The sequence below is a fragment of the Arvicanthis niloticus genome, chromosome 5, assembly GCF_011762505.2.
Source record: "Arvicanthis niloticus isolate mArvNil1 chromosome 5, mArvNil1.pat.X, whole genome shotgun sequence".
NCBI classification, from domain to species: Eukaryota; Metazoa; Chordata; class Mammalia; order Rodentia; family Muridae; genus Arvicanthis; species Arvicanthis niloticus.
Window position 1 is genome coordinate 17,921,476 of NC_047662.1, and position 27,118 is coordinate 17,948,593.

A 27,118-nucleotide genomic window follows, 5' to 3' on the forward strand; every position below is an offset into this window, starting at 1 on the left:
CGGGGCCAACGCCCCCAGGCGCGAGCCGGCCGGGGCGGGCGTGTGCACGTGCTGCCGGCCGGTGGCCGCGGTGCGGGTTCAGCGTCCCGCCCGCCCGGGCGCTGATTGGCTGCGCGCGGGGGCGGCCCCGCCCGGGGCGGTGGCGGGCGCGGGTGCCCGCGTGCGGCTGAGCCGCGTGTGCGCCGGCCGGGGTGCGGGAGAGGCAGGAGCGCGCCACGCGCGGCCGCCGGGCCGAGCCCGAGGAGCGCGGCGCCGCCCGGCCATGGCCCCCGCCCGGGCCAGCCTGTCCCCCGCTCTCTGGGTCGTCACGGCTGCGGCGGCGGCCACCTGCGTGTCCGCGGGGCGCGGCGAAGGTGAGCGGCGCGGCGGGGCGGGGGCGGGGGCGGTGCTGCCCGGGGCGCAACTTCCCCGCCTCGACCCCAGCCGGCCTGGGCGCAGGATGGCACGGGCAGGGGCGGCCAGAGGATGCCCTGGGGACTGAGAATCGGAGGCTGGGGACAAGGGGACAGGACTGGACAGAAGACAGAAAAGGTATGGAGGAGAGAGGGTTCAGAGAGAAGGCAAGGGATGGGGACGGACAGGGAGACAAGATTCCAAGAATCGGGGACAAGGTACAGAGGACTGAAGGAAAGGGGGCCAAAGATGGCTTTGAGCACAAGGCCACGAACTGGCTGGGGCCAGACAGAGAACGGGGTTAGAAACACCAGGATGATGAGTGTCTTGAGAGTGGGGTGGGGGCGTAGGCTGGCCAGGGGAAGGGGCGCCTATACCCAGGAGAAGCACCAGTGGCAGGAGGTGCAGAGAGTAATGGACTGGGAGAGACAGGCACGGTGGCTCAGAGAACATGGGTCTTGTCTGGGTCAAAGCCAGGTGGTCCCTTCACCCGGGCCCCAGGAAGGTGGGAGGGGCACCGAGTCCTCAGGACCAAAAGACTCTGGGAAATGACTTCTGGTGAAGGAAGGAAGCCCAGAGCTGAGATTGGCTCCAGGGTTGCCCACCCACACCCTTTCTTAGGTCCCGCTGGACACTGCAATCAGACCAAGGGGTTCTGCCCACACACCCCAGTTCCTGTAGACGCTCCTTAGCATGCTGTACAAGACCGCTGTTTAGGGTTAAAGCCAGTCTCACGAGGCAGACTGGATTTACCGTATGCATTGCTCCCAGGCAAGCCGAACTATTTGTCAGAAAGCTCCTGGAATCCCAACACTTAGCTCAGGGGGCCCACCCAGCCCACAGGTTCACCCACACAGAGCCAGGCTAGCAGAACCTCATGCGTGGACGGCATCCCCCCATCATACACACAGCAGGGCAGCCATTGCACACACACATGCACATGTACGTATGTGTGACACCCACGTATGCATGTAGGTGCCTCGGCACAAACAGAAACAGACCCTCAGATTTGCATTCATGCCCAGTGAAACCCGTGCACTCGGACATAGGAAAAGCAAAGCCAAATGGGATGGGGGGGTTGCAGGGTGACTAAAGGACAGGTGGGCAGGCAGAGCTGGCTGCCTATCTAGTTATGAGACATGATTGGGGGAGGTGTTCTGAGCAGGGAAGAGTCAGGGTCAGAAGAACAGTGTCCTGAGAGAACACTTTTCCTAGAGCTAGGCCAAGTGGTGTGGGGTGGATTGTGGTGGGCTAGGGTTGGGGTGGAGGGGGTATTTCTAGCCCAGTAATATTTAAGGAGGTCTTCAGCAAGCCTCCAGGAGTCAGCTTTGCTTTGCACCCCACATCCTTGCCTCCACTGTTCTGTGGAGGAGCCAGCATCTTCCAGAGTCCCAGGCTGTGGGACCTGGAGCCTCCACGGTAGTGACTTTCCCCAGGCTGCACTATGACATTAGAGGGGAATGTGTGTAACAGAGAAGCCCCAGCTGGAGAAAAGACAGGCATGGGAGAGGGGGAGAGACCTGCCTGCACTCAGGGATATGGCCGAGGGTGAGCTTGCAGAGTGCTCAGACAAGCTGGGTGATCCTCACAACACAGGTGGCCAGATGATGGAGACCTGGGCCTGGTGTCCATGTGGAACACCAAGGAATCCCTTATGACAATGGCTCTTACATGGTACAGGAGCCAGAACCAGCTGGGGACCTCTGGGACTCAGGGAAGAGGCTGTCTTCCTAGTCGGGGCCCAATACAGGCAACAGCGACCAGCCTGGCTATCTGCCCATGGCTTTCAGTGGCTGCTGGGCACCTACAGATTCCTCAAGCCACACAAGGCGCCAGGTCCTTATGAGTGAATCTCCTTCCATTCTGGGTGGTCTCTAAAGCAGTCTGCATGTCCTGCCTGATGGCCCTGGGCCACCCTGATTCTCTGGTCTCCCCATCACGAACTGTGTCCTCAGGGGAATGTGAATCAATTTAAGTATTAGTCTCAGCGAAATGGAATGGGGGAAGGTGACAGTAGTGGAGAGAAAAAGAATCGTATAATGCCTTCCGTGGTCAGGCGGGCACCGCCGAGGAATTGTCTGTGCTGTTCAGCACCTGACGGTCTGTGTGGTCCCCAGAATGACCTGCTCAGGGAGCCCCAGGAGGACTGCCTGTGGGCGTTTCCAGAGGAAACTGAGGCCTGAGGGGTTCAGTAAGAAGCCTTGGGGTCCAAGCCTCCTGTTTTCTAAATAGGGGATGAGTCCAGAGGGGGAAATCAATCTCACCGTCTGGCAGGAGAGGAAATCAGTCAGCTGCATGACCAGGTCTAGATTTCCAAAGGGCCTCAGACCAGGCTAGGCAGGCCCAGGACTGGGATTCCACGCAGTTCCTGTCAAGCCTCCTGTGTTGGCGTGGGCTGTCCCTTGAGATTCACCCCACTCTCCTCTGTAGCCCCATGGATGGCGATGTGAGGTATAGAAGCTGGCAATGTTCCAGAGGGAAAGGACAGACAGGAGGGGAGGGACAGAGAAGGCTCTAGAAGGAGTCAGAGCAAACAGCTCTGGCCTCCCGTACCCTGTCGTGAATACAATAGAATTGACTTTTGACTTATCTGTGGATTATCTCAAGACTGGATGATGTGGTGGGACTTCCTGGGGACAGACGGTCCTGGAAGGTGGCCCTGAAGTCAGCAGGGGGAGCCTCTGAGGTGATGGGTGTTTGTTCAGGGTCCTCCAGTGTAGGGACAGGTCTGAACTAGGCTGTTCTGTGGCTGGAGAAGGAAACCTCAGGCCTGAGACTCACATGAGGGATACTGGCTACTGCGAGGACACCCCTGGCTGCCCTTTCCCCACACTCTCTCCTAATGGGGCCCCACTGGTCTTGGGGGGAGCTTCAGTACAGCCCCCTTCCCTCCCCCCAGCTGGCAAGAGGAAAGAGCTTGCCTGACCCACTTTTCTCTCTATTGCCTGAGAGCAAAGGAGGGAGGGAGATGGGAAGCCTTCTCTCTGCCTGTGCCCCTGGCGTAGGGCTGGCTCAGGAGAGGGGACATTCCTCAGTGGACATTTGTTCCGGTTCTGATCCCACTCAGTCCCTAGGGACCCAGGATGAAGTACAGAGGCGCCTTTCCTGGTTCAGCCAGGCTCCTGACGACGTTGGAGTGGGAGGGTGGAAGGAAGAAGAAAATGAGTCTGTACGAGCATCCTCACTCCACGGTCCCTGATGACACTTGTCTCCATCTTTGAGGGCCAAATTGTAGCTATGCAAATTGCAAGCAGGATACCTCACCTCCCTGTGGGAACATTCTGAGACCCAGCTCTGACCATCTGTGACCCGGCCAGGTCACATTCCACCTTGGTAGATGGAAGCCTATGGTGGTTGGTTGGGGAAGGAGACCCACGGAAGAAAAATACAAAAGCAAACAGACAGCAACAACAGCAACAAAACACGGAAGGCTACGGGACTCTTTGCTAAAGGCCTCGGGTACAGCCATTACCATAGCAATAAAAAACCAGGGCCCAGAGACAGGAAGAAACTTGCCCTGGGACACACAGCAGGCACAGATAGTTGGGATTGGTGTTCTGCTCTCTGATCAGGACATAGTGAGGAGGAGGCATAAGGATGTAGGATGTGTCATCAGAGACTGGCTTTGGCCCAGACACTGGCCCTATGCTTTACAGATGGCTTCCTTGCCTCCGTCTGAACCCCCAGGTCTTACTGACACATTTTAAAAATGGAGAAATTGAGATTCAAAGAAGTGGGGGCCACCTGTGATGTGACAAGGGCCAGGAATACCTGACCCCAAAGGCGGGCGCTTTACCTTGTGGTTTTGCAGGTTGCCCTGGGTGGGGCACAAGGCCTGACTTTGAACAGGCTGGGATTTGAGTTGGAACTCCTTCCCCTACCCATGCACCACCCAGAGAATCTGCCTCTCTGCTGAGTGGTAGTTCTCTTTGTGCAGCCTTGCTAGCTACTGTGGGCTTCTAGGCGGGTTCTAGAACCTCTCCGAGATACATCTTTCGTCACTTACATGGAAGTAATGACTGCTCGCTCCTCTGGACTTCCAAGAAACACTGTCATAGGCAGGGTGTCATCTGAGGCTCCCCTGGCAGAGTTCAAAACACAGTAGGTGGCATCAGGAAGCAGTGCTTGCCCATCCCTTCACTGTCTTTAGTGGTCGAGCAGGTGCTAGACCTGGGGACAGTGAGGACCTTAAAACTGTGAGCTCCTGGGAAGGGGGAGCTAAGAATGACCAATGCAGCTGTCTCTGGCTGGGAAAAGGGTCACAGGGGACTAATGCCTTCTTGTCTTGTGTTTTACAGTGAACTTGTTGGACACATCAACCATCCACGGAGACTGGGGCTGGCTCACGTATCCCGCTCACGGGGTGAGTACTGCAGTCGTGTGGTTAAAGTTCCGAATCTTAGCATCACACACATCAAAAGGAAGCAAAGTCTCCGAGAAGTGAATTCATTCACCCATTCACTCATTCATTCACCCATTCACTCATTCATCCACTTATTCACTCATTCATTCATTCAAGGACACACAGAAGTGGGAGAGAGTGGCTAGTTCTTAGCAGTTTAGCTCCCTGGGACCCTCGAGATCACAGAGCCAGCACTGGCACGGCCCCTGATTTCTGTCTGACCCTTGGTTTGAGGATCTTCATATCTGTGCCCTGGGTCTGTATATTCACAGTTTGCCAATGCCAGGCCCACAGTAGCTGAAACCATGGCAGAGACATGGACAATAAGGTCCAGCCAGGCTTCCATGGCCCTGGGGACAGAGCCTAGCTCGTCCCAATGATGACAGTGGCACCAGTTCAGGCCTGAGCAGGAACACATTTTTTTACGTTGGGGGAGGTTTTCATCTTAGGGATCAGGGTGAATCTCTGCTCTTCCCCTCTGGGGTCTCCTCACTGGCAGCAGTGGGTTGAGCCCATCAGCTCCTCAGCACAGCATTCTGGGAACTGGCAGGGCCAAGCCTTGATGCCATAATTCTCCAGGCCCAGAGCTGTAGCCTGCACTGCCACTTCTGAGGGCAGAGGCTAGGTACCTGAGAAATGCAGCTCAGGTAGCTGTCCTTAGGAAGGGCCTGTGGTGGGCCTACCCATGGGAGACTCCAGTCTCGGGCCTGGTCTACACTGAGACCAGACTAGCTGAGCTGGCTTCGCTCCTGCTTCTTAACTGCCAGGAAGGGACAAATTTGGCCCCAGATGTGCTCTGGCTTGCCCTAGAACCAAGGACTTGGCCATTAGGTTAGTAAGACCGTGGATTTGGTTTGGGGAGGCTCAATCCTGGTGACAGAAGGTTCTGCTGTTCATGGCATGCCAGGCGTGTGTAGCCTTTTCCTACTTTTGAGATTTAGAAAATAATGCTAAAACCTCATGTTCACATTGCCTTGGGAGCAAGTCCTTGCAGGATGGTAGCCCGTTCCACAGATAAGACTGGTGAGGCTTGGTGCTTTCTGGTGGTGAGCAAGATTTGGGCCCAGGTCCCTCTAGGCCTGGAGCCCATGTGGAACCCATATGCATCTCAGATGCTGAGGGCTTGTCTGACCTCCCTGTAAGGAGGGTAAGGGTGGATTCATATCATCCACTGGGCCAAGAATGCGCTTCCTCTGGAGGTGGGAGTTTCCTAGAGAGGAATGTACTACATGGGTCCAAATCTTGAACTGAGCAGGTTGAGCAGGGGGTCAGAGGGAGTGCACACATGCTCCTACCCAGGGGCCTTCTGTTGATTCTCCTGCCCAGCAAGGAGAAGAGCCTTTGGAGCTGGCTATGGGGCTCAGTCCAGCTCTCTTATTCTGCAGCTTGCTCAATGCCCCTCTGGGCTGTGCGTAGCATGAGAAGGGCGATCCGGCTTGGGCAGAGCATAACCAAAGGCAGAGAGGTGCCAGGTTCCAAGATGGGGGAGCTCTACCTTCTCCGACCGGTGGGATGGCTCAGGCCACTCACCTCCTCATGTATAAGGAGATGATTGCAGCGCATGCTCTGTGCAGTTACGTAGGACCATGCATAGAAAGGGCCTTGGGCCAATGAGAAGCCAGAAGCTTCTGAGAGGTTAAGCTACTTTGCTTAGGCCCAGACCCCATGTACTTAACCAGGCTGCGTCTCCCTTCTATACCCACTGGAGTGTCCTATGTCTTGCCTGGCCCTGAACAGCTAGAGTGCAGACTGCCCTAGGGGAGAGGGCATATTACTGTCTGTATCTCCCTTGACCCTCACCGTGCACTGAGTAGCCGGAAGGAGCACGCATTCATAGATGAATCACCCATGTCTCAGAGAAGGAATTTAACAAACCCAGGACTGCACAGCTGCTTTGTCCTGTCCTGTTCCAGGAAGAGAACAAAGTGGGGGACAGCATGAGGGGTCAGCTGCAGAGGCTGCTTGGGTGGGGGTAGCCCTGACTGAGCTGGCTTTGCCCTTGCATTTATTTCCAGGGACCAAAGCACTGCAGGCATCTGCCCTCACTCTGGGGCTGGCAGGGTGGGGCCAGGCCATTGGCACCAGTGGGGACAGCTGGAACGGACTCTGATCAAGCTGGTTAATTTATCTGGGCCGCTGGCAGGAAACAGACAGGGAGCATCTGGCAGGCTCTTTGGTGTTCCATTAATTGTGACAATAACTTTAGCCCCAGATGTGACACGACTGCCTGGGGCTGGGGCTGCAGCGTGGGGCGCGGGGCAGCAAGCATAATCTCTTACAGGGGAGGCCAAACTCTCAGAAGCTCTGTGGGCGAGACCTCCGCCCAATGGTCCTGCCGGCAGGCAGCAAACTAGGGTGTGCTGGTGGGGCAGCAGTGCACTTGTGCCCTGCTCTCTGAGGGCCTTCCTGTGCCAGGCCTGAGCTCAGCACTCTCTAGGCATTTTCTCCTGGCGTCCTCCCAGCCTAGTGGAGATAGGCCTGTCGGGGTGGCTGGGGTGGAGACCACACAGCCGGCAGAAACGAGGCCAGATGGAGGGGCTTGTGACAGGCAGGAAAGGGGCTGGGATACTCAGGACCCCCCCCTACGTAATACCTACGGATTAATGGAGTCTCAGGAGGGGGCGTCTTCAAGCCCCTCCCCCGGTACTGAAGTAAGAAGATCCTTAGTTCCTCCAGAGCAGAGAGAAAGTCACAGATCTGGACATGGGCATCTGTCCTCAGTTCCAGCAATTTCTTGAGGTCCTCTGGACCCAGCCCTGTGTCCCTAGCTGGAGCTAGGTAGCGGCGTGGTTGAGGGAGCCAGGGCTCTTCCCTCTCTGCACCTGCAGAGTCCTTGTTTTCATCCAGGGCGTTGCTGGCAAGTGCCACATCAGGTAGACTCAGATTCTGACTTATATTCTCTCTCTCTCTCTCTCTCTCTCTCTCTCTCTCTCTCTCTCTCTCTCTTTCTCTTTCTCTCTTTCTCTCTCTCTCTTTGTCTCTCTCTCTCACACACACATATACACACATATACACACACATACGCACGTTCTCTCTCTCTCTTTCTTTCTCTCTCTCTCTCTCTCTCTCTCTCTCTCTCTCTCTCTCTCACACACACACACACACACACACACACACACACACACATCTGGATTTCAGGTCCCTGAGCTGTCACTGCTTTGCTGGGGGTAAGGAACCCACTACGGGCAGGGTGGTGGTGGCCATGGTACTGTGGTTCAGGATTGAACCCAGACCCTCACATGTGCAGAGCGATCACTCTACCGCTGAGCTACACACACCCATTATTTCTTATTATGGTAAAACACACACAAACTCTCCCACCATAACCACTCTTGCCATGCAGCTCAATGGTGTGAAACACTCTCCCATTGCTATGTGACATCACATCACCTCCTTCCAGCCTACCCTTCTCCAGAATACCTTCTATCCTTGCAAGCCAGAGTGCTGTACCCACGGAGAATAACACGCCCCACCCCCACCCCAGCCCCCAGAAACCATCACTCTTTCTCATCTCTGTGGATCACACTGACCTATCGGCCTGATGCCATCGGGTGGGATGAGATGGGGCAGCTTTGGTCCGTCTCTCTGTGGCTTCTTTGGTTAAGCACGTCTTTGATACTCCGTCATGAGGCTGGGGAGGTGGCTCAGTGTTGTATAAGCTTGAAGAACTGAGTTAGAATTCTTCGGCACATGCAGAAACAGCCTAGCATGGTTAAGTGGGCACCTGACGCTCTAGCACGGTGCTGGTAGTGACAGAGATGGCAGGACGGAAAAAATTACAGGACCTGTTGACTGCCAGCATGAAACCGTGAGGTCCACTGTTCAGTGAGAGACCCTGTCTTAAAGGCTTGTGGTAAAGGGTGAAAGCAGGTGACACTCGGCATATTCTGATCGCTCTCCACACATGTGGGTGAGCACACCATCACAAGCACAGAAACGCACACACATATCCACATGCACATGTGTGCATGTACACATACATGCTTTCCCGTGTCCTACCATGGTATCAGACTCCTATTCCCTTTTTAAGGGTGACTAATATTCTACTGTCTGTATGTGCTGTTTTCTCTATTTGTTGGTAGGCAGGGTTTTTTTTTTTTTTTTCCCATCTACTTGAGATTTTTGTGTGTTTTCCTTGGTGAGGATCAGACCCAGGGCATACTCTGTGCTGAGCAAACACTGTGCCACACTCAGCAGCACACGGGCTGCCCATCCTTGTCATGAGCATGGGTACACAGGCATCTCCTCAAGACAATATGCTCTTAGAACTGCTGCCTCGTGTAATTCAGTCTGTTGAGACCCTCCGTACGCTGTTGCTCACCGTGGCTGCACAGTTCGCATCCCCCCAGCGATGTACCAGGCTCCTTCATCCCTCGCCGGCACCTCTCTTCTGTTTAAATATCTAACGGCTGTGTAGTGGGCTCTGGCTGTGGGTTTGATTTGTATTTCCCCAGTGGTTAGCAATATGAAGTGTCTTTTCTTGTGCTGTTTGGCCATCTGTGTATCTTCTTCAGAAAAATGTCTTTTTCAAGTCCTTTGCTTCTTTCTTTTAATTGGACTGTTAGTTTTCTGTTGTTGAGATATATTTCTTTATTTGTTGTAGATATTAATGTCTCCTCTGATATATGGTTGGCAGATTTCCCCCATGTCCAGGCTGCCTTTTTTTTTTTTTCAGCTCTGTGGGGTGTTCGGTTTATCTGTTTCCCTCACTCAGGTAGGGCCAGATGGAAACAGTAATGCTTAACTTTCCCACAGCCTTGTTCTGACCTGAGGGGAGCCCAGGCCAGCCTTGGGGGTCCCAAGCCAAGAACAACAGAAGCTCATTCGGTAGAATACCCCAAAAAGCACACACAAAGCCCTGAGTTCCATCCCCAGCATGGGAGAAACAAAGTTCAAGGTTGCTTTTGACTACATAGTGAGTTTGAGGCCAGCCTGAGCTACAAGAGACCCTTACCCCAAACGAACAATAAACCGGAAAACAACAGGGTAGTCTGACCAGTTAATCAGATAGTCATTCAGCGAGCAGCCACAAAGGTCGGGGAGCTGGAGAGAGATTTGAGGTGGGGTACAACCAGGGACTACCACTTCTTACTCTGGAGGGGTCCCTTTAGTAGCTCAATGGGAAACTGCACTCACCTACTTCTCCAAGCAAGACCCCTCACCCTGGGAATGGTGGGAAAAGCCATTTAGAAATGGCAGTCAGGGCCTGGGTGGTAGACAGGCCTGATTCTTCTGGGCTCTGGCTCAAGCCAGTCTTACCCTTTAGTGGCATACATCTGACTCTGCCTCACATCTGTAAGTCAATAACACTTTCATGGGCATAACTTAAGCGTTCATTTGTAGGTGCCTAGCCTTGGGCAGTGGTGACCACTTTCCCAGAGGGATGTCCTCTTCTGTGTGTCTCCTGGCATCTATTCAGGGGGCTGGCAGGGGAAAGCCAGGCGTAGCTTCCACTTTAGCCGATTGTGTTCTCTTTGCCACAGTGGGACTCCATCAACGAGGTGGACGAGTCCTTCCGGCCCATCCACACGTACCAAGTGTGCAACGTCATGAGTCCCAACCAGAACAACTGGCTGCGCACAAGCTGGGTGCCCCGTGACGGCGCCAGGCGTGTCTACGCCGAGATCAAATTCACCCTACGTGACTGCAATAGCATCCCCGGGGTGCTGGGCACCTGCAAGGAGACCTTCAACCTTCACTACCTGGAGTCTGACCGGGACCTCGGAGCCAGCACACAAGAGAGCCAGTTCCTCAAGATTGACACCATTGCAGCAGATGAGAGCTTCACAGGCGCAGACCTGGGTGTGCGGAGGCTCAAGCTGAACACGGAGGTGCGTGGCGTGGGCCCGCTCAGCAAGCGCGGCTTCTACCTGGCCTTCCAGGACATCGGTGCCTGCCTCGCCATCCTCTCACTCCGAATCTACTACAAGAAGTGCCCCGCCATGGTCCGAAACCTGGCGGCCTTCTCGGAGGCGGTAACTGGGGCCGACTCATCCTCACTGGTAGAGGTTCGAGGCCAGTGTGTGCGGCACTCAGAGGAGCGTGACACACCCAAGATGTACTGCAGTGCCGAGGGTGAATGGCTGGTGCCCATCGGCAAATGCGTGTGCAGTGCTGGTTATGAGGAGCGGCGGGATGCCTGTATGGGTGAGTGGAACTCAAGGCTGGCTGGGTGGCTGGGTGGGCTGCAGGTCGCTCCTTATAGGCAGGGCTGCTGGCGTGCAAGACATCATCCCCCTGCCATCTGGCTTTATGTCAGCAAATGTACAGGGCATCTGGGGGCTGGGTAACAGCCAGGTGGCCCGTCCTGTGACGTCCTGTGTCATATCCTTAGGTTAGGAAATGACACTGTCTATGTCCCTAAGGGGCTTCAGAAAAGAGTATACTTCATTGAGTGAAGTATTAACTCACTCAGTCCCCGTCACCACCAAATGGAGCAGGGGCTGTCATTGTCCTGGTTTTGAAGATCTTCAGAGGAGAAGCAGTTCGCCCAAGGTCACACAGCCAGGGAGTAGAAAGCTAGGTTCTGGGCTCTGGCTCTGGCCTCTAAGCTGAAAATCCGCCAGCCTTCCAACATGGGAAGTGGAGAGAAGGAGAGTTAGTGTTTTGAGTAAAGACACATAGGGAAGGGACATTGCAGCAGGACCACCCAAGGAGAACAGGCTTGGCCGCACTTGTCAAATGGTCCCAGACCCGGGCTGCCTGTGTTTGGGGGAGCTTGCAAAGTCCTACTGGGGCCAGCTGAGTACCTGGGTGTACCAAGTTTAGGCGTAATTGCCAAGGGAGGCCCAGGAATTGTGGGGTGTGTGTGTGTATGTGTGTGTGACCTAGGGGAGCTCTGTGGGCACCAGCTGGGGCACCAGCTGGTGTGGGCTCGGCCTGGTTTCCCTGTGCCCTTCTTGGATCCCCTAGGGGCTGGACACATGGCCCCTCTGTCATCAGGGCACAGATAAGCCTGGTTATAGAGAACTTTGGTTCTGGCTGCAGAGGGTCCAGGGAGGGTCCTTTCTGTGTAGGAATCATGGAGACATGAGCCTGTTCTCAGATACCTCCTGTAGACGGGGAGAACACACTAGCTCCGTGACAGCTTTCCCAATGTTTGCCATATTTGGGGACTTTCATAAATACCCTTAACAGATAAGCTCTGCTGTCCTTTCCTTTACCATCTGTGTGCTCAGGGAACAGAGGGCAGGGCAGGAGGACCCCACGTTTGGGAAGTCCCCATCCTTACAACAGCCTTCTAAATGAGGCGCCACACTCCCACTTTGCAGATGGGACAACCTGAGGCCCTCTGGCATGAGTAGCAGAGTGGATCTGATCCCAGGCTACCCGGCCCCCTAGCCTGGGACTCCCCCTCCACCCTCAGAACCCACCTGTCACATTCAGGCTACTGGTGATAGGTACAGCTATGCCATAATGACCAGGCAAACTGACTGGTGCACCTGCTCAGTGCTGCCTCAGCTCCAAGCTTTAGATGCCACCAGCTCTGCAAATAAGCCAGTAAGTCCCACGTGCACCAAGACAAGCTAGCCTGCGGGGGGGGGGGGGGGGGGGAAGACTGGGAAGTTCCCTTGTTAGGCAGAGGTGGGGAACCGGACAGGGCTCTTGGTGAGAATTCCTCAGAGACTGAGAGAGGTCAAGGCCAAATTTACTGCCTGCTGCTGCCAGCCCATTAATAAAAAATAACAGAGACACACAGGGCAGGGTTAGGGAACCGCAGTGTGTTTTGAGTTTTACATTTAAATCATAATGCAACATAATTATGCTAGTTGCAAGATAATTACAGGTTTTATAAAAAATATCAATTCACAGTGCACTGTAGGCAGGGAGATGGGGATGGGCTGCGGGTTTTAGTCCCACTTAGAGGGACATTCCCCGGCCCTGCTGGTGGCATCTGTGATGGTCTGTGTCTCCGAATCTGGAAGGAGCCACATGGGTTCCACACTGAGACCTTCACAGAGGGAGCCAGGCCAGCGGCCTTGCCTGGGTCTCTGTCTGGAGACAGTAAACTCTGCCATGTCACCTGGCTCCCCAGGTGACTAGGTGAGATTTCTTTCCAGCTTCAGAAACTTATTGGGGAGAAACCACAGCCATGTAAAGTTGGTTCAGTTTACCACTGAAAGAAAGAAGCCCAGAAAGGTAAACTTTCTGGCCCAGGGACAACACAGGAAGGGCTGGTAGGTAGGTAGACCTCTGATCTCTGGCATTCCCTGAGCAGGAAGTATTCAGTGACCTCCTTAGTCCCTTGCCTGCATGCCTCCCCTCCCCCAACTCCTCCAGCAAGCAGAGGGGCCTTGGAGCATCATCCCCACCCCGTGAGCAGCAGGGAGAGCCTGAAACTCTTCAGTCCTGGTTGCTGCCCTTCCCATCACCTGGATGCGAATGTAAATCACCCTCGGGGGCCCTAATCATCTTTCTATAAATATCAGAGGCTCATTCGGAGGGGAGCGGGGACGATGAGTGCTTTTGCCTTCCTGCCTGTGTTTAAAATCTGATTTAGAATTAATTTCCTTTGGTCGACCACGGGCGGGCACCTTATTTGTCAAATCTCGTGCTTCGTGCAGGGGGAGCAGAGAGGTGGCTGAGGCTGCAGGCAGCTGCCGGCCTGACAGGCAGCCTGGGCAAGGTGCCCTCAGCGGGGCAGCGGCCTCTCCTGGCCCACAGCCTGCAGCTCTGGGCCTGGACCACTCCGGAAGCCCCCCTGGGTCACGGGGCAGGACCAGACTGCAGCCTGGAGTGCCTCCATCTGTCCCAGCCACTAATTCGTAGCCCAGCCTCCAGGATCCAGGGCTCCCTGAGGCCCGGTGATTAGTATTCTTATTAAAGATGATTTTATTTTCGAGGCGTGGATTAATCTGGCCTTGACACGTGATAGCCATATTGGGTATTAGTGGAGCAAGAGGGAACTGGGAGCGACAGGAAGATACAGCCACCTCCAAGCTTTACACCAGAGGAAAGCTGGTTAGGGGCCCAGCTGGGACGTCCCCCCACTGGCTTTGCATCACTCCTGGGCTGGGCTGAGGAGCTCTCTGAGGGCATTTCCTCTTCTGCCAAAGGATCCTGTGGGCTGGGGTGCAATGCAGTGACAGAGCGCTTGCCGAGCCTGTGCATGGCCCTGGGTTCTATCCCCAGCACAGACAGCTGCTCACACATGAGTGAAACATTGTACTACAGTTGCCGATTGCATCTAGTTATAGCAACCAGTGCCAGCTGCTGCCAGATCCTGATGCTCAGGTGACCCGCACCTCAGCCCCAAACTGCCACTATTGCTGTCCCCATTTTACAAATGAAGAAACTAGGACCCAATGATGTACCCTGAACCACTAAGCCCAAATAAGAGGGTATGCCAGCAAGAGAGCCAGTCCGTTTCTAGTCCAACCCTTCCCTGCTATGAGCTATTGACAGCCAAAGGCTTCATGGATGGATGTCACATTGTAACATACCCTTCATGCCCTGCCACACCCAAGATGTCCCACAGAATTACTTGTCTGTCCCTGGTTTCTCTGAAGGTTCCCTGAGTAGAGCCAGCTCTTCTGATCCAGTTTGTAGTGGAGAGGCAGCGGAGTGGGGGATGAGTACAGGGGTACCAGCCCACTGCATCGAGGGCACTGTTAATCAGCACAACCACAGGTCCAGCATAAAGATGCCAAGCCCCCTGCTGACAGTGCTGCCTTGATAGCCCCCTGCCTCAGAAGCCTGTCCTGGCTACATCCCAAGACAGCCTCCCCCCCCGCCCCCCGCCTCGTACCCTAATCCCAAATGGAATCAAATCTGAACCTTCTTGGGGTCCCTTAGAGCGGGACAGGTGCTTCAAAGCCCAGGAGTATTGTCCCCTCACCTAACAGCTGCTAAGCCCCTTCCAATGCTGCAGTCCTGTGCCCCCGAAACCACTTGAGGGTTGTCCTTTCCCCTGGCTCACTTTCTCACCAGTCTGTAGAATTTTAGAAATTTGCTTGGCTTTAGCTGGAATAATAAAGAGATCCGATTGGCATCCACAGGCACCGTGCTCTGAAATGACATTCTTAAATAAAACTTCTCTGGGGGACTGGCTTTTCCAGAATGGGATTTAGCATGGAGAGAATCCAGTGAGTCTGCAGCTGTCCCCGTGACCGAGAAGTTCTACTATGACAGAGCTGGAATCAGACTGGCTGGGAGGCACTGGGTCTGCCTGACCCTCCCAGGCGGTCACACAGTACCCTCTCCAGAACAGACTAATCCTTACCTCCCAAGGGTCTGCCCATGAGGACCTCCCAGTCTAGGAGGAGAGACTGCTAGGGAATGGGAGATACAGGGACAGGAACACATTTCTCTGTGTTATGTGGAGAGGGCCAGCAATGTTGTCATGGAAGGCCAGTTGGAAGAGATCCAGAAAGAAGAGCTCATCACGTGGATAGGCAAGAAAAGGCACCCTGAGAACAAAGCCCGACATGTGCAAAGGCCCTGGGGCCCGTAGTGTGTGAGAAGGGCCAGAGCCCAGGCTGGCCTGAGGATGGGAGGCTGAGGTAGAGGGCCAGCAGGGATTCCTGAGCCTATCTGTCTTGATCTTACCCTCCAGATAGTCACCTTCCATCCTTGGGGAGGGGGCTTCTGCCACTGCTCTCCAGGACCCTCTTGCTCTCCTGAGTATAATTTGGTGATGATTGCCAGCATCTCCTTCCACAACATGGTGGTTCTGGAAGGTGGGCTGGACAGTTCAATTCATGACAATGTCCCCTGGCTTGGTCCTGGGTCTGATCCTGGGTCCTGCTCCTAAGTGATCTAGCCATCAACTGACTGAGAAGGCAGGAAGCTGGGGGTCTCGTTGGAGGCTACTAAAGTCACTCAGATGATGTGGAGCAGGTGGCAGGTTCAGTAAGAGAAAAGGTATCTAGGAGACAGGCAGCTGTCAGAGGTGACAGGGTGGGGGGTCCCGATGTCAGGTTAACTGGGGGAACTTGTAAAGCATGAAGCATCAGATCCCAGCCATAGGCTTTGCTACCTTGGGATTTGTGGTGAGGCTGGGGAGCTGGCTTTAATGGGAGAGGGTCCCTGTTTGTCCAGGCTTGGCTCCAGGTCACACATGGGTCTTTTCTCGCTCGCCCAAGTCACACAGCCATGGCTTTCGCCATGCTCCCTGTGATTGGGAGCTGCTTGGGCCCTGTCAGAATCTGAGGCCAAGGAGAGTGGATGATTTGAGAAGCTCAGATGTGGGGGCTTTTGGGGTTTCCACTTTGGGTTTGGAACTCATATCAAGGTCCTAGCTCAGCCTGGTGAAACCCTGTGGAAGTCAAACACCTTGTCTACACTCTGCCTCCACCCCGTTTGACGGTGAGCATAGATAACAGTATTGTGTTACAGAGTGGAAGCTCTGTCTCTCCAGCACACACACACACACACACACACACACACACACACACACACACACACACACATTAGGAAACTCAGGGAGAGTCCCACCCTGAAGCTCTTTGGTGGGTGCCTGGCTTGCCTGTAGCTACCATCTCCTCCACAGCCTGTGAACTGGGATTCTACAAGTCAGCCCCGGGGGACCAGCTGTGTGCCCGATGCCCACCCCACAGCCATTCTGCTACCCCTGCGGCCCAGACCTGCCGTTGTGACCTCAGCTACTACCGTGCAGCTTTGGACCCACCATCGGCAGCCTGCACCCGTGAGTACCGCCTCAAAGCTCTCCCGAGAGGACCCCAGGGTTCTAGAGCTAGGTGTCTATGAAGTAAGGGTGGGTTGGTATAGGAGAAGGGGCTATCTGTGACTACAGCAGGAAGCTTGACATCCTGGAGTCTTGTGGTTTCCTGCCATCTCTTCAGGGACACCCAAGAGGCTCCTTCCATCCTTCCCTCAGTCTTTCAGGGGTGTCTTGTGCTTGGCGAGGGTACGGTTTTGTGTACATGTGCCCTCTGTGCCTGAGGGGACTCTGAGGGATGTAGGAAACTCCTGGCACTGCCATTGCTTCTTGTCCTTGGTCATCAACCTCTCCTGGCCTGGGGTTCAGCAGGGCCCCCTGCTCTCACTGCCTGCTACAGAGGAGCCTGAACAGTTTTGCCTGGAAGCTGCTGCCTAGACCCCTTCTCTCTTGCTCTGCTCATGTTCACCCAGCCCCAGGCTCCCTGCACAGGCAGGTCAGTCCTTGAAATCACTCACTCCCATGGGTACCATGCATACAGATGCCAGCCATTTCTCCTTAGAGGTTCTTGCCCAGACTTGAGCTTTCTCCTGATGTGGGACCTGGTGGGACAGAAAGAATTCCTCTTCATGAGGAGAACCCAGCTCTCAGTCCCAGGCGTGTGCCCACATCTGGCTAGACTCTGGCTCCTCCCCAAGACCATAATACAGGGTCCAAAGCTGCCTGCTGGCCTAAGTAGGGGTTGGAGCTTTTGTTGTCTGGTACCTTTGGCTTGGAAAGTCTTTGCATACTTCAAGAGTCCTGAGAACCTTTCAGAAATGGTTCTGAGAACGTGTGCTTCAAGTCTCTCAAGGCCAAGATTCCCAGCCTGGAATTCCAAACCCTGGGATCCTCTGTGTGACCCCATGTCCCTCCAGCTCATCCCCCATGACTCAACCCCCATGACACTTCTACGCAGCCCCAACCAAGGGGCTACCAGCCCCTCTCTCCAGAGTCTGTGTCGGCCAGCCTGGGCCTGTACAGGCAGGGATGTGTGGTACCCCACAACCTGGTGGCTACATGGCAGGCTTCTCATGCCACAAAGATGCCCAGTGACATTTTTATTAGCAAAGGAGTGCAAGGATGGAAGCAGGTGTACATGACCAGGCAGTTTACACATAGTGTGGGTCCTGGGGGCACCCAGGAGTGTGCAGCATTCCTCCGATTATAGCCGGTAACTAGAGGAGCATACACTGAGGCATGAGAACTCAGGCTCCTGTCTCAGACCCTTTGCCCTGGAACTTCTGGAGGGTAGAATAGATGTGGTTTCTTAGTTGAGAAGCCCCAGGTACATTGGGGAATCCTGGGCCAGCCCCACCCCAACTTGTTGCCCTCTGCCCCCAGGGCCACCCTCAGCACCAGTGAACCTGATCTCCAGCGTGAATGGGACATCTGTGACCCTGGAGTGGGCTCCTCCTCTGGACCCAGGTGGCCGCAGTGACATCACCTACAATGCAGTGTGCCGCCGCTGCCCCTGGGCCCTGAGCCACTGTGAGGCTTGTGGGAGCGGAACTCGCTTTATCCCACAGCAGACGAGCCTGGTACAGGCCAGCCTGCTGGTGGCCAACCTGCTCGCCCACATGAACTACTCCTTCTGGATCGAGGCCGTCAATGGCGTCTCCAACCTGAGCCCCGAGCCCCGCAGCGCCGCTGTGGTCAACATCACCACGAACCAGGCAGGTAGGCGGAGCAGCCCCGGGACACCCATTCACTCCCCCACCCACAGCCATTGCTTCTTTTGGCTCTTCCTTCCCACCAGGACCTGATCAGGGAATCTTTTTGCCTATAGGAAAGCAGGACTCATCCTGAGAATACCCCAGAAAACACAGAGGCAGTCTGTCTCCAATTGTGGATTATAAGCCTGGATTCTAGAACTTTCCCTGCCAATAGCTCTGCTTTTTCTCTTGTGCAATGGAAGTAATGCTACCTGCCTTCCATACTGTGGAGGCTTAGAGAGCGGGGAGATCACTCAGCCTAGCCGCTGACAGTGGAGTCTAACCCCCAGCCCAAGCTGTCCTTGCATACAGCAGTCTTTCTGCCATAGCCTCCCAGTGCTGAGATGAGAGATATGCACCACCACTCCCAGCTTATGCAGGGCTGAGTATCGAACCCACTGCTTCACGCATGCCAGACAAACACCCTACCAGCTAAGCCACGTCCCCAGCCCTAGATGTCATCACTTCAGTGCCTGTGTCCAGAGACAGGTGGGTTTGGCCATATTGGGACCATGGCCATTCATGTATTTCTGGTCAGTCGGACTGTGTTTAGCCCACAAAGGTTCTTTCTTTCTAAACTCTGAGGGGTCCTGCCTATCAGGTGGTAGCCTGGTCCTGAAGAGCAGCCAGGAGCAGCTTTCTATGACCCATGAACATTCCCAGAACCCTCAGCTCCTCCCTCACAATCTTCTCCCTGGCGGATATAGACATGGCTCAGAAACCCCCTGTTAACATATAAAAAACAGATGTCGGGACCCCAGTGGGCAGCCTCCAGGGGAGTCCAGCACTCATTCTTCCAATGGTCCAGTGACATCTATCCAGGACACACACCCTTTCCCCACATCTTTCCATCCTCATGTCCAGCAGTATTCAAGAGCAACCGACCTACCTGTGCCTGGGTTCACAGTCCTGCCCTGCCACCCCTCTGCAGGAGCATGAGAACAGGTGGCTGGCTGGCTGGCTCAGGGTCGGGGAAGAGCAGACAACTCAGAAGCATCTGGACAGCACCCACATTAGAGAGAGACACACCACTACCCCACCACATGCCATTCACCCTGGGTCTCATGCGCTGTCCCTGTCCACAGGCCTTCCCTCTCACAAGGCTCTCCCCACAGAGCTACCTCAACTGCACCCACCAGTCTCATCTCCACCTTGGCACCATGGCCACATGGAGCAGGTGCCTCTCCCTGTTCTGTACCCCTGCCCATCTGCCTGCCGGCCCTGGTCTCCTTAGAGTGGCCTGCAGAGACTGCCATAAGTGACTTAGCAGGTCCTGACTAGTGAGAGAGAAAGCCTCCACACAGCTGTGAGCTCCCACAATGACTCCCCCATTTTAGGTCTTTCCAGTCATCCCTGTAGAGGCTTCTTGACTCTTCATGTCCACGTCTTTAGTAATAGCAGCATGTATTGGGCACCATTGTATGTAGCCCCTGCCTTAAATAAGCACCCAGGCATGCAGGAGCAACAGGATTCCTAGGTGCAGGAAGAACTGGCCTGTTAGGGTTTCGCTCTGCAGTCCAGACTGGCCTTGAATTCATGTTGATTGTCTCACCTCCACCCCGAGTGTTGGGATTGCAGGTGGGAGCCATCATCCCAGGCTTACTTCATTGTTTGGCCTTGTTCGTAGCTAGATTCGACCTTTAAGCATACTTGGGAGAACACAAAGTACCTGCAGATAAAGCCAGTGGTAGGGGACAGGGCACTTCCTGTGAATAAAGACTCCCTGAACATACACAGGCCTGCTTAGCTCCTGTCCCTCGCTGTCCAGAGCTGCCCCAGCCAGGAATCCAGCCCAGAGTTCTTCCTCAGGCATAGCTGAGGTCCTTGCTACATCCAGACCTCTACTTAGGGTGGAGGCCCTGGGTGTAACTAGACCTGAAACTGACTCCGAGGAATGACCCAGGAGGCAGCCAGTGCCTCTCCAGGGTATGGGGCTGCAGACTGTCTTGGTGTAGAAGCAGGAGCCTGGGGTCCCAGAAGAGCCTGGGAAAGACTTGACAGAGGCCTGGGCATGGCCTATGCTGGGCCTGATGGGTAGCTGCCACCCCAGCCCCGTCCCAGGTGGTGGTGATCCGGCAGGAGCGGGCTGGGCAGACCAGCGTGTCACTCCTGTGGCAGGAGCCGGAGCAGCCCAACGGCATCATACTGGAATACGAGATCAAGTACTACGAGAAGGTTTGATAAAGTTCCCGGAGGTGGGTGGGTGAGGAGCCCACAGGGAGCCATGGGCAGTGGGGAGGGCCCCAGAGCCCCGTGGCCTCACTGCAGTCGCCTTCATTGGGCAGGGTAAGGAGATGCAAAGCTACTCTACCCTCAAGGCTGTCACCACCCGCGCCACCGTGTCAGGCCTCAAACCAGGCACTCGCTACGTGTTCCAGGTCCGAGCCCGCACTTCAGCAGGCTGTGGCCGCTTCAGCCAGGCCATGGAGGTGGAGACCGGGAAACCCAGTGAGTGCAAGTAGGGGGAGGGCTAGGGAGCACCACTGGTGAGACCAGGAGAAAGCCAATAGCCACACCTCACTTGGCCCTCGAGACCCCTAATCTCAGTGTCCCGTGCAGTGGGGCTGCATCTTTACAGGCAGGGAGTGAAGCTCGGTCCCGTCACCTGCGGGCCTCTACTGAGCCTGAGTGAGGCCTTTGCCAGGTGGCCTTATGGGTATCCCAGGGACATCTCTTAGCTCATGCTCTCCACAGCCTCTGTGACCTGCAGCGTCCATGTCTCTAGGGGCCTCGTTGGAAACACTAGTCCCGGGGTCGGTGCCCTGCATCAGAAACCCTGAGAAGCTAAAAATCAGTAATCTAGCAGTAAAAGGCTGGTCTGTTTGCCTTCCTCTGGCTCCAGTCAGCCAGCATCGCACATTGCTGGGTAGGTTAAGTGCCCACCTGGCATTCCTTTGCCACCTGTGTGTCCTAAGTATTTATAGGTCACCTTGAGTCTGAGGGTGGCAATCCTGTCCTTCCCATTCCATTTATCCTGTGGCCACAAATAAGAGACTGTGGTAAGAGTTCTCAGAGACTCCGGTAAGCTGCAGATAGTGCCAGGCCCTGCCCTCGAGGGCTGAGAAGAGGGTCCCCTTGAGGCCAGCACTCACCTCTCTCAACATACTCCTTGTGCTGTGAGATTGACAGATGGCACGGGTGGTTTTCAGCTCTTCTTTGTTTGGGTCAAGAGAGGGCAAGTGATTGTCACCAGCATGCTCGGCTTGCACGGTCCCTTGAAGCCAGCAGCCTCCACAGTGGGAAGCCAGGCAGCCCAGCTGCAGGGACTCTAAGGGGAGCCTAGTGCAGGGTGGGGTGGGATCAGAGCTGGCTGGTGGCTACAAAGGGCCAGGCCTTCCTGCAGGACCCCGCTATGACACTCGGACCATCGTCTGGATCTGCCTGACACTCATCACAGGCCTGGTGGTGCTCCTCCTGCTTCTCATCTGCAAGAAGAGGTAGGTGCTCCCCTGCCTCACCCCAGCCACACCCCCAGCACCACTGCTTCCCTTACCCACAATCCAGCTGTGCTCAACCACATGCAACCCTACCCAGCCACAACCCAGCCTCGCCCAGCCCTCCCCACCCTAACCACACCAGTCACTGCCCCACACTGAGGCCAGGAATGGGAAGGGACCTGCCACGGTGACCCAGAAGCCTGGAAGCCATGCCTCTGCAAGCATTGCCTGTGTGACGGTCAGTTGTACTGGGACATTTTGTAGATTATAAGTCTAAAACTGAAGACTATGAATCTAAAAATAAGGACCTTCCCCTTCAGATTTTCTGAGGGACAAGAGTCAACCTGTTGGGAGAAGGGTACCCTGATTCACCTTCGTATCGGGTCTAGGGTGGCCTGGCCCCAGCAGGGTGGTAACCGCCTCACCCCCACCCCCAATGCAGGCACTGCGGCTACAGCAAGGCTTTTCAGGACTCGGATGAAGAGAAGATGCATTACCAGAATGGACAGGGTGAGTGCACAGCCTGGCCGCAGCAGGACCCAGTGCAGGGCTGGCTTGTCCAGGGGTCTTTAGGAAAGTCCAGGCAGGGCCCAGAGACTAAGGCTAGCCATTACAGAGACTACCCCCACTTGCCAGCTGACTGCCCCTGAGGGTTGCCAAAGGCTCTCTGGGCAGGAAAAGGCACAACCACGTCCATTCCTACATAGTTCATGTGTGATTTCTCTGGTGAGTGTCTGGGTTGTCTTCAACAATAGCTCCTGCTACAGTGAGCCTTCCAGGATCCTGTAGAGACTCCAGGAAGCAGGGGAGACATGAGGGGGGACCCCTTCTCCATCCCAGCACTGTGCCCATTAATGTCAGTCAGGATACTTCACTGCCACTAGGCTCAATGCAGCTGTGGAGTTTTAGACACTTTCTAGTGGCCCACCTTCAGACAAAGCTGGCAGGTGTGAACTCCTTAATGGCATTAGCACCCTAAGAGCAATGTTACAGTCACAGGGACTTGGGGGGAGGGGTGCAGAGAAGAGCGTACATGTCAGAATTAACCAGAGACCCAGAACACAGAACCAGAGCCATGCCATAGGCTTCCTGTTGTCGCCTGTGGGATAAGCACTGTGGGGTCCCTGCTGTTTGACACAGAATCTCGGGATTCACAGAGACACCCTATATCCCCTAGGGAATATTGGGAGAGGGAACTTCCTTCTGCCCCTATTGAGGGCCCTTCTCCTTGACTCCTCAGCACCCCCACCTGTCTTCTTGCCTTTGAACCACCCCCCGGGGAAGTTTCCAGAAACCCAGTTCTCTGCAGAGCCCCACACCTATGAGGACCCAGGACGGGCAGGCCGAAGCTTTACCCGAGAGATCGAGGCATCCAGGATCCACATTGAGAAGATCATTGGCTCGGGTGAGCCCTGGAGACTAGGAAGGAGGATGTGGTATGGGATCATAGGCTCGGGTGAGCCCCGGAGACTAGGAAGGAGGATGTGGTATGGGAGGGGACCCTGGCCCAAAGGGTAGAGAGATGGGAGCCTAGAGCACCTGGTGCTGGAGGCTTGGAGAGAGTGGGTCTGAGTGGAAGATGCTACTCCTTGTTCCTTCCGGGCCCCACAGGGGAGTCAGGAGAAGTGTGCTATGGGAGGCTGCAGGTGCCAGGACAGCGGGACGTGCCTGTGGCCATCAAGGCTCTCAAAGCTGGCTACACGGAGAGACAGCGACAAGACTTCTTGAGTGAGGCAGCCATCATGGGCCAGTTTGATCACCCTAACATCATCCGCCTTGAGGGTGTGGTCACCCGTGGTAGGTGCCAGCCAAGGTCAGCTTCCCCTTATGGGACACTCCTATTCAGAGAGAAATCAGGTCTATCCCTTGGGCCATCCTGACCCTGTCACTACGTCTCAGGTCCCTAGATGACCCTGGAGTGCTCAGAGCTCAGGACCCCAGTGGGACCCTAAACACTGACCTGACTCCTGGGTGGACATATGTTCTTGTCCTGAACAGCAGCCCTGGCCACCCATACACCTTCATCTCCCCTTCCCCGTCCAGGCCGCCTGGCAATGATTGTGACTGAGTACATGGAAAATGGCTCACTGGACGCCTTCCTCAGGGTATGTCGGTTCCCACTTAGGGGAAGGGTACACGGCCATCACTACCAGCCAGCCACACAGGTGGGGTGCGCTCACTTGCTGTTCACACACGGGAGTTGAGTTCATCTCTCAGCCCACTGGAACTAGCAGCTCATGTACATGGGGAAGAGGCGGGTATGAGGGAATCTCAAGAACTGGTTGATCAAATGCTTTCTGGCCCTCAACCATGAAGGTCCTAGAGTTGCAAGGACCCCTACTGCCCCACCCCATGCTAAGGCGTCCCATGCCATCTGCACTACATTTCCAGCCCCCACTTCTGAGTACTCACTGGGGGCTGGCAGACCTGGACTTAACTTTTCTGGGATCCATTCCCCGAGAGGAGACACTTCCAGGAGGCCGTATAAGCAGCCGGACACTTCACTTTATCCACTGAAGTCACCTCAGATCTCTACGGCACTGTGGGAGATTTCCCGGCCCTGGGCCAGGCACTGTCCCCAAAACCCACACGGCATTCTGTGTCCCCTTGCAGACCCACGATGGGCAGTTCACCATCGTGCAGCTAGTGAGCATGCTCAGAGGGGTGGGCGCTGGCATGCGCTACCTCTCAGACCTGGGCTACATTCACCGTGACCTGGCCGCCCGCAATGTCCTGGTAGATGGCCGTCTGGTGTGCAAGGTGTCAGACTTTGGGCTCTCAAGGGCTCTGGAGGACGACCCTGAAGCTGCCTACACCACTGCGGTGCGTTGCCAACATCCTCCTGAGCAGGGGTATGGGCAAGGGTTTATAATTATATGCTTAGCGGACAGCCGGCCATGTTCTATTGGCTCAGGGAGGTGGGTTCCGCTAGAACGTGTGCTCTTGGATGATGGGCTGGGAAGCAGGAAGTCTGCCTTGGACCATGGGACAAATCCAGTCAGCCCCTCAACCTTTTCATATCCATCCCAGGGAGGAAAGATCCCCATTCGATGGACAGCACCAGAGGCCATTGCCTTCCGCACTTTCTCCTCAGCCAGTGATGTGTGGAGCTTTGGTGTGGTCATGTGGGAGGTGCTGGCCTATGGTGAACGGCCCTACTGGAACATGACCAACCAGGATGTGAGTCTGGGGCCCAGGGTTGGGATGCAGCTGTGGGTCCTCAAAAGGGAACCCAGCCGGAGCCCAGCACTGTGTCCTCCCCAAGGTCATCAGCTCTGTGGAGGAGGGCTATAGGCTTCCAGCGCCCATGGGTTGCCCACGTGCTCTACACCAACTTATGCTGGACTGCTGGCACAAAGACCGTACCCAGCGGCCTCGCTTCTCTCATGTCGTGAGCGTTCTGGATGCCCTGGTCCACAGCCCAGAGAGCCTCAGGGCCACAGCCACAGTCAGCAGGTACCAGAACCCTGCACCAGCCTTTGCTGAGTCCAGCTTTGCAAATTCTCTACCTGATGTAGGGCTGGGATTGGGGGAGAGAGTGGCCAGTCCCCATGTCCTTAGCAATGGCAGAGTCCTGACAAGCTACTTCCTGAACTCTTTGCTCCCAGGTGCCCACCCCCTGCCTTCGCCAGGAGCTGCTTTGACCTCCGAGCAGGCGGAAGTGGGAATGGGGACCTCACTGTGGGGGATTGGCTGGACTCCATCCGCATGGGCCGGTACCGGGACCACTTTGCAGCTGGCGGGTACTCCTCCCTTGGCATGGTGCTTCGCATGAACGCCCAGTGAGTGACAGGGAGGGTAAGAGGGCTCAGGGCCTGGGGCAACTCCATAGCAGTTCAGGGGTGGGCAGTGGGCTTTCTTCCAGCAACCAGACTCCTAAAGCTGAACCGGTGGACCTTGCTTCCTTCACAGGGATGTGCGTGCCCTTGGCATCACCCTCATGGGCCACCAGAAGAAGATCCTTGGAAGCATCCAGACCATGAGGGCCCAGCTGAGCAGCACTCAGGGGCCCCGCCGGCACCTCTGACCCACGACCACTTGGCACTGGTCATACCAAACTGTCAGGGGCTCCACAGGCCCCCCCCAGCAGTCAGGGTAGCCCAAGAGTTCTGCCACAGGACCTAGAGTGACAGGGGTCAGGCACCTGGGACAAGGACCTTGGTGCTCCAGGTAGAGAGGATACCTGGCCTCTGGAGGCAGGCGCAGGATCTTGTGTCTTCTAGAGCCTGGGGCCTCCAACACCAGAAGCAAACGGTGACATCACTCACCTAGCTGGGTGCATGCGTGCATGCATAGGGTTGATGGTATGGATGTGCTCCACAAGGTCCTGGCAGCTGATAGAAACAATGTGTAATGTCTCTGTTCCCCGTCAGGCCCCAGCACAGATGTGTGCAGGTTACCATGCGTGTGCTTATCTACTAGGGCAGGAGCCACACGTGTGTGACCGCAGATAACACTGTCACGAATGAGGAGGCGTGACAGAGTCCAAGCAGGGGATCTGAGCTGACACTGCCCAGTTCCCAGGACCTGTGGGGATCAGACAGTGCCTGGAGGCTGGAGCCCAGGCTGCTTCCGAATCACACCAGCACCAGGCCTACCGTCCAGCCTGGGTGAACCCACCATGGCTATATCTCAGGTCCGGGACTCCTCCATACTTTGAGGGGGGCCATCTGCAGCATCTGCCTGGCTCCCCCTGCTACTCAACAGGAAAACAGGGTTCCTGGCCAGTCCCTCTGGCCACCTTCTGTAGAGGATCACAGCAGAGCGTGAGATGCCCTTGGTGGAGCGTGACTGCCTGGCCATCCGCACTCATGGCTGAGATGCCTCTGCCCAGTGTCTCACTGCCCATCCCTGCCACCCGTGTCCGTGCTGGGAACAGGAACATGGAGCAGACTCTTAAGCCCCAACCCTACCCCTTCCTATACCAGATAGGTATGCCCAGAGAAGAGGATGCCTTGCCTGAGGTCACATGACAACCAAATTTCAGAGTTGGGGCCCTCTTTTCCCCCAGCCATGGTCTGTTCTTCCCAAGCCCTGCCCCCAGACAGCTAGGATGGGAGGGGCCTGGGAGGCTCACCACCACAGGCTGACAACCCCCTTACGGCCCACCAGGGTATGTAAATATCTTCTTTTCTACCATGTCAGAATATTTTTTTTCCTCACTCCTGACAATGCAAAAATGGTCTTCAAAGCACATACAAAGCACCCTGGGTGAGAAAGCCCCATCCTTAGGGAGGCAAGGCCCAAGGAGCCCCAGCCCAGAGGACAGGGCGGCCCCCTCCCCTGCCCATCCCTGCCCACAGCCAGCACAGCACCCCGCGAGACACCAGCACTGAGCCCCCTCCCTTCTGCAATAATTCGGGGGCCTCAGCCCCACCCAGGTGCCGCGGCCAGCTCCTGCACTTCTATATATTATAGTACTATGTAGCCGGGCTACCCTTCCTTCCTATGGAAGTGGGAAACATGGTCAGGACAAGAGGGTGGGGACACCTAGTCTACCACCCCACCCCAC

General features: G+C 55.6%; 1 protein-coding gene across 3 annotated transcripts; it reads left to right on the forward strand.

Annotated features, from left to right (window-relative positions):
- Positions 1-214: 214 nt before the first annotated feature.
- Epha8 (EPH receptor A8) lies at positions 215-27,118 on the forward strand. 3 transcript variants are annotated; one of them, XM_034502522.2, is made up of 17 exons: positions 215-353; positions 4,692-4,756; positions 10,279-10,942; positions 16,287-16,442; positions 17,799-18,134; positions 20,220-20,344; positions 20,455-20,617; positions 21,513-21,606; positions 22,049-22,116; positions 22,847-23,011; positions 23,218-23,403; positions 23,650-23,711; positions 24,220-24,429; positions 24,637-24,786; positions 24,872-25,062; positions 25,215-25,388; positions 25,519-27,118. In XM_034502522.2, exons 1-17 carry the CDS (start codon positions 263-265, stop codon positions 25,631-25,633), a joined length of 3,015 nt encoding a protein of 1,004 aa, XP_034358413.1. In that variant the 5' UTR covers positions 215-262; the 3' UTR covers positions 25,634-27,118. The 3 variants fall into 3 exon arrangements, with proteins under 3 accessions (XP_034358413.1, XP_076790058.1, XP_034358414.1); XM_076933943.1 differs by having other exon boundaries at positions 25,215-25,404; positions 25,519-25,594; XM_034502523.2 differs by lacking the exon at positions 215-353 and adding an exon at positions 436-531.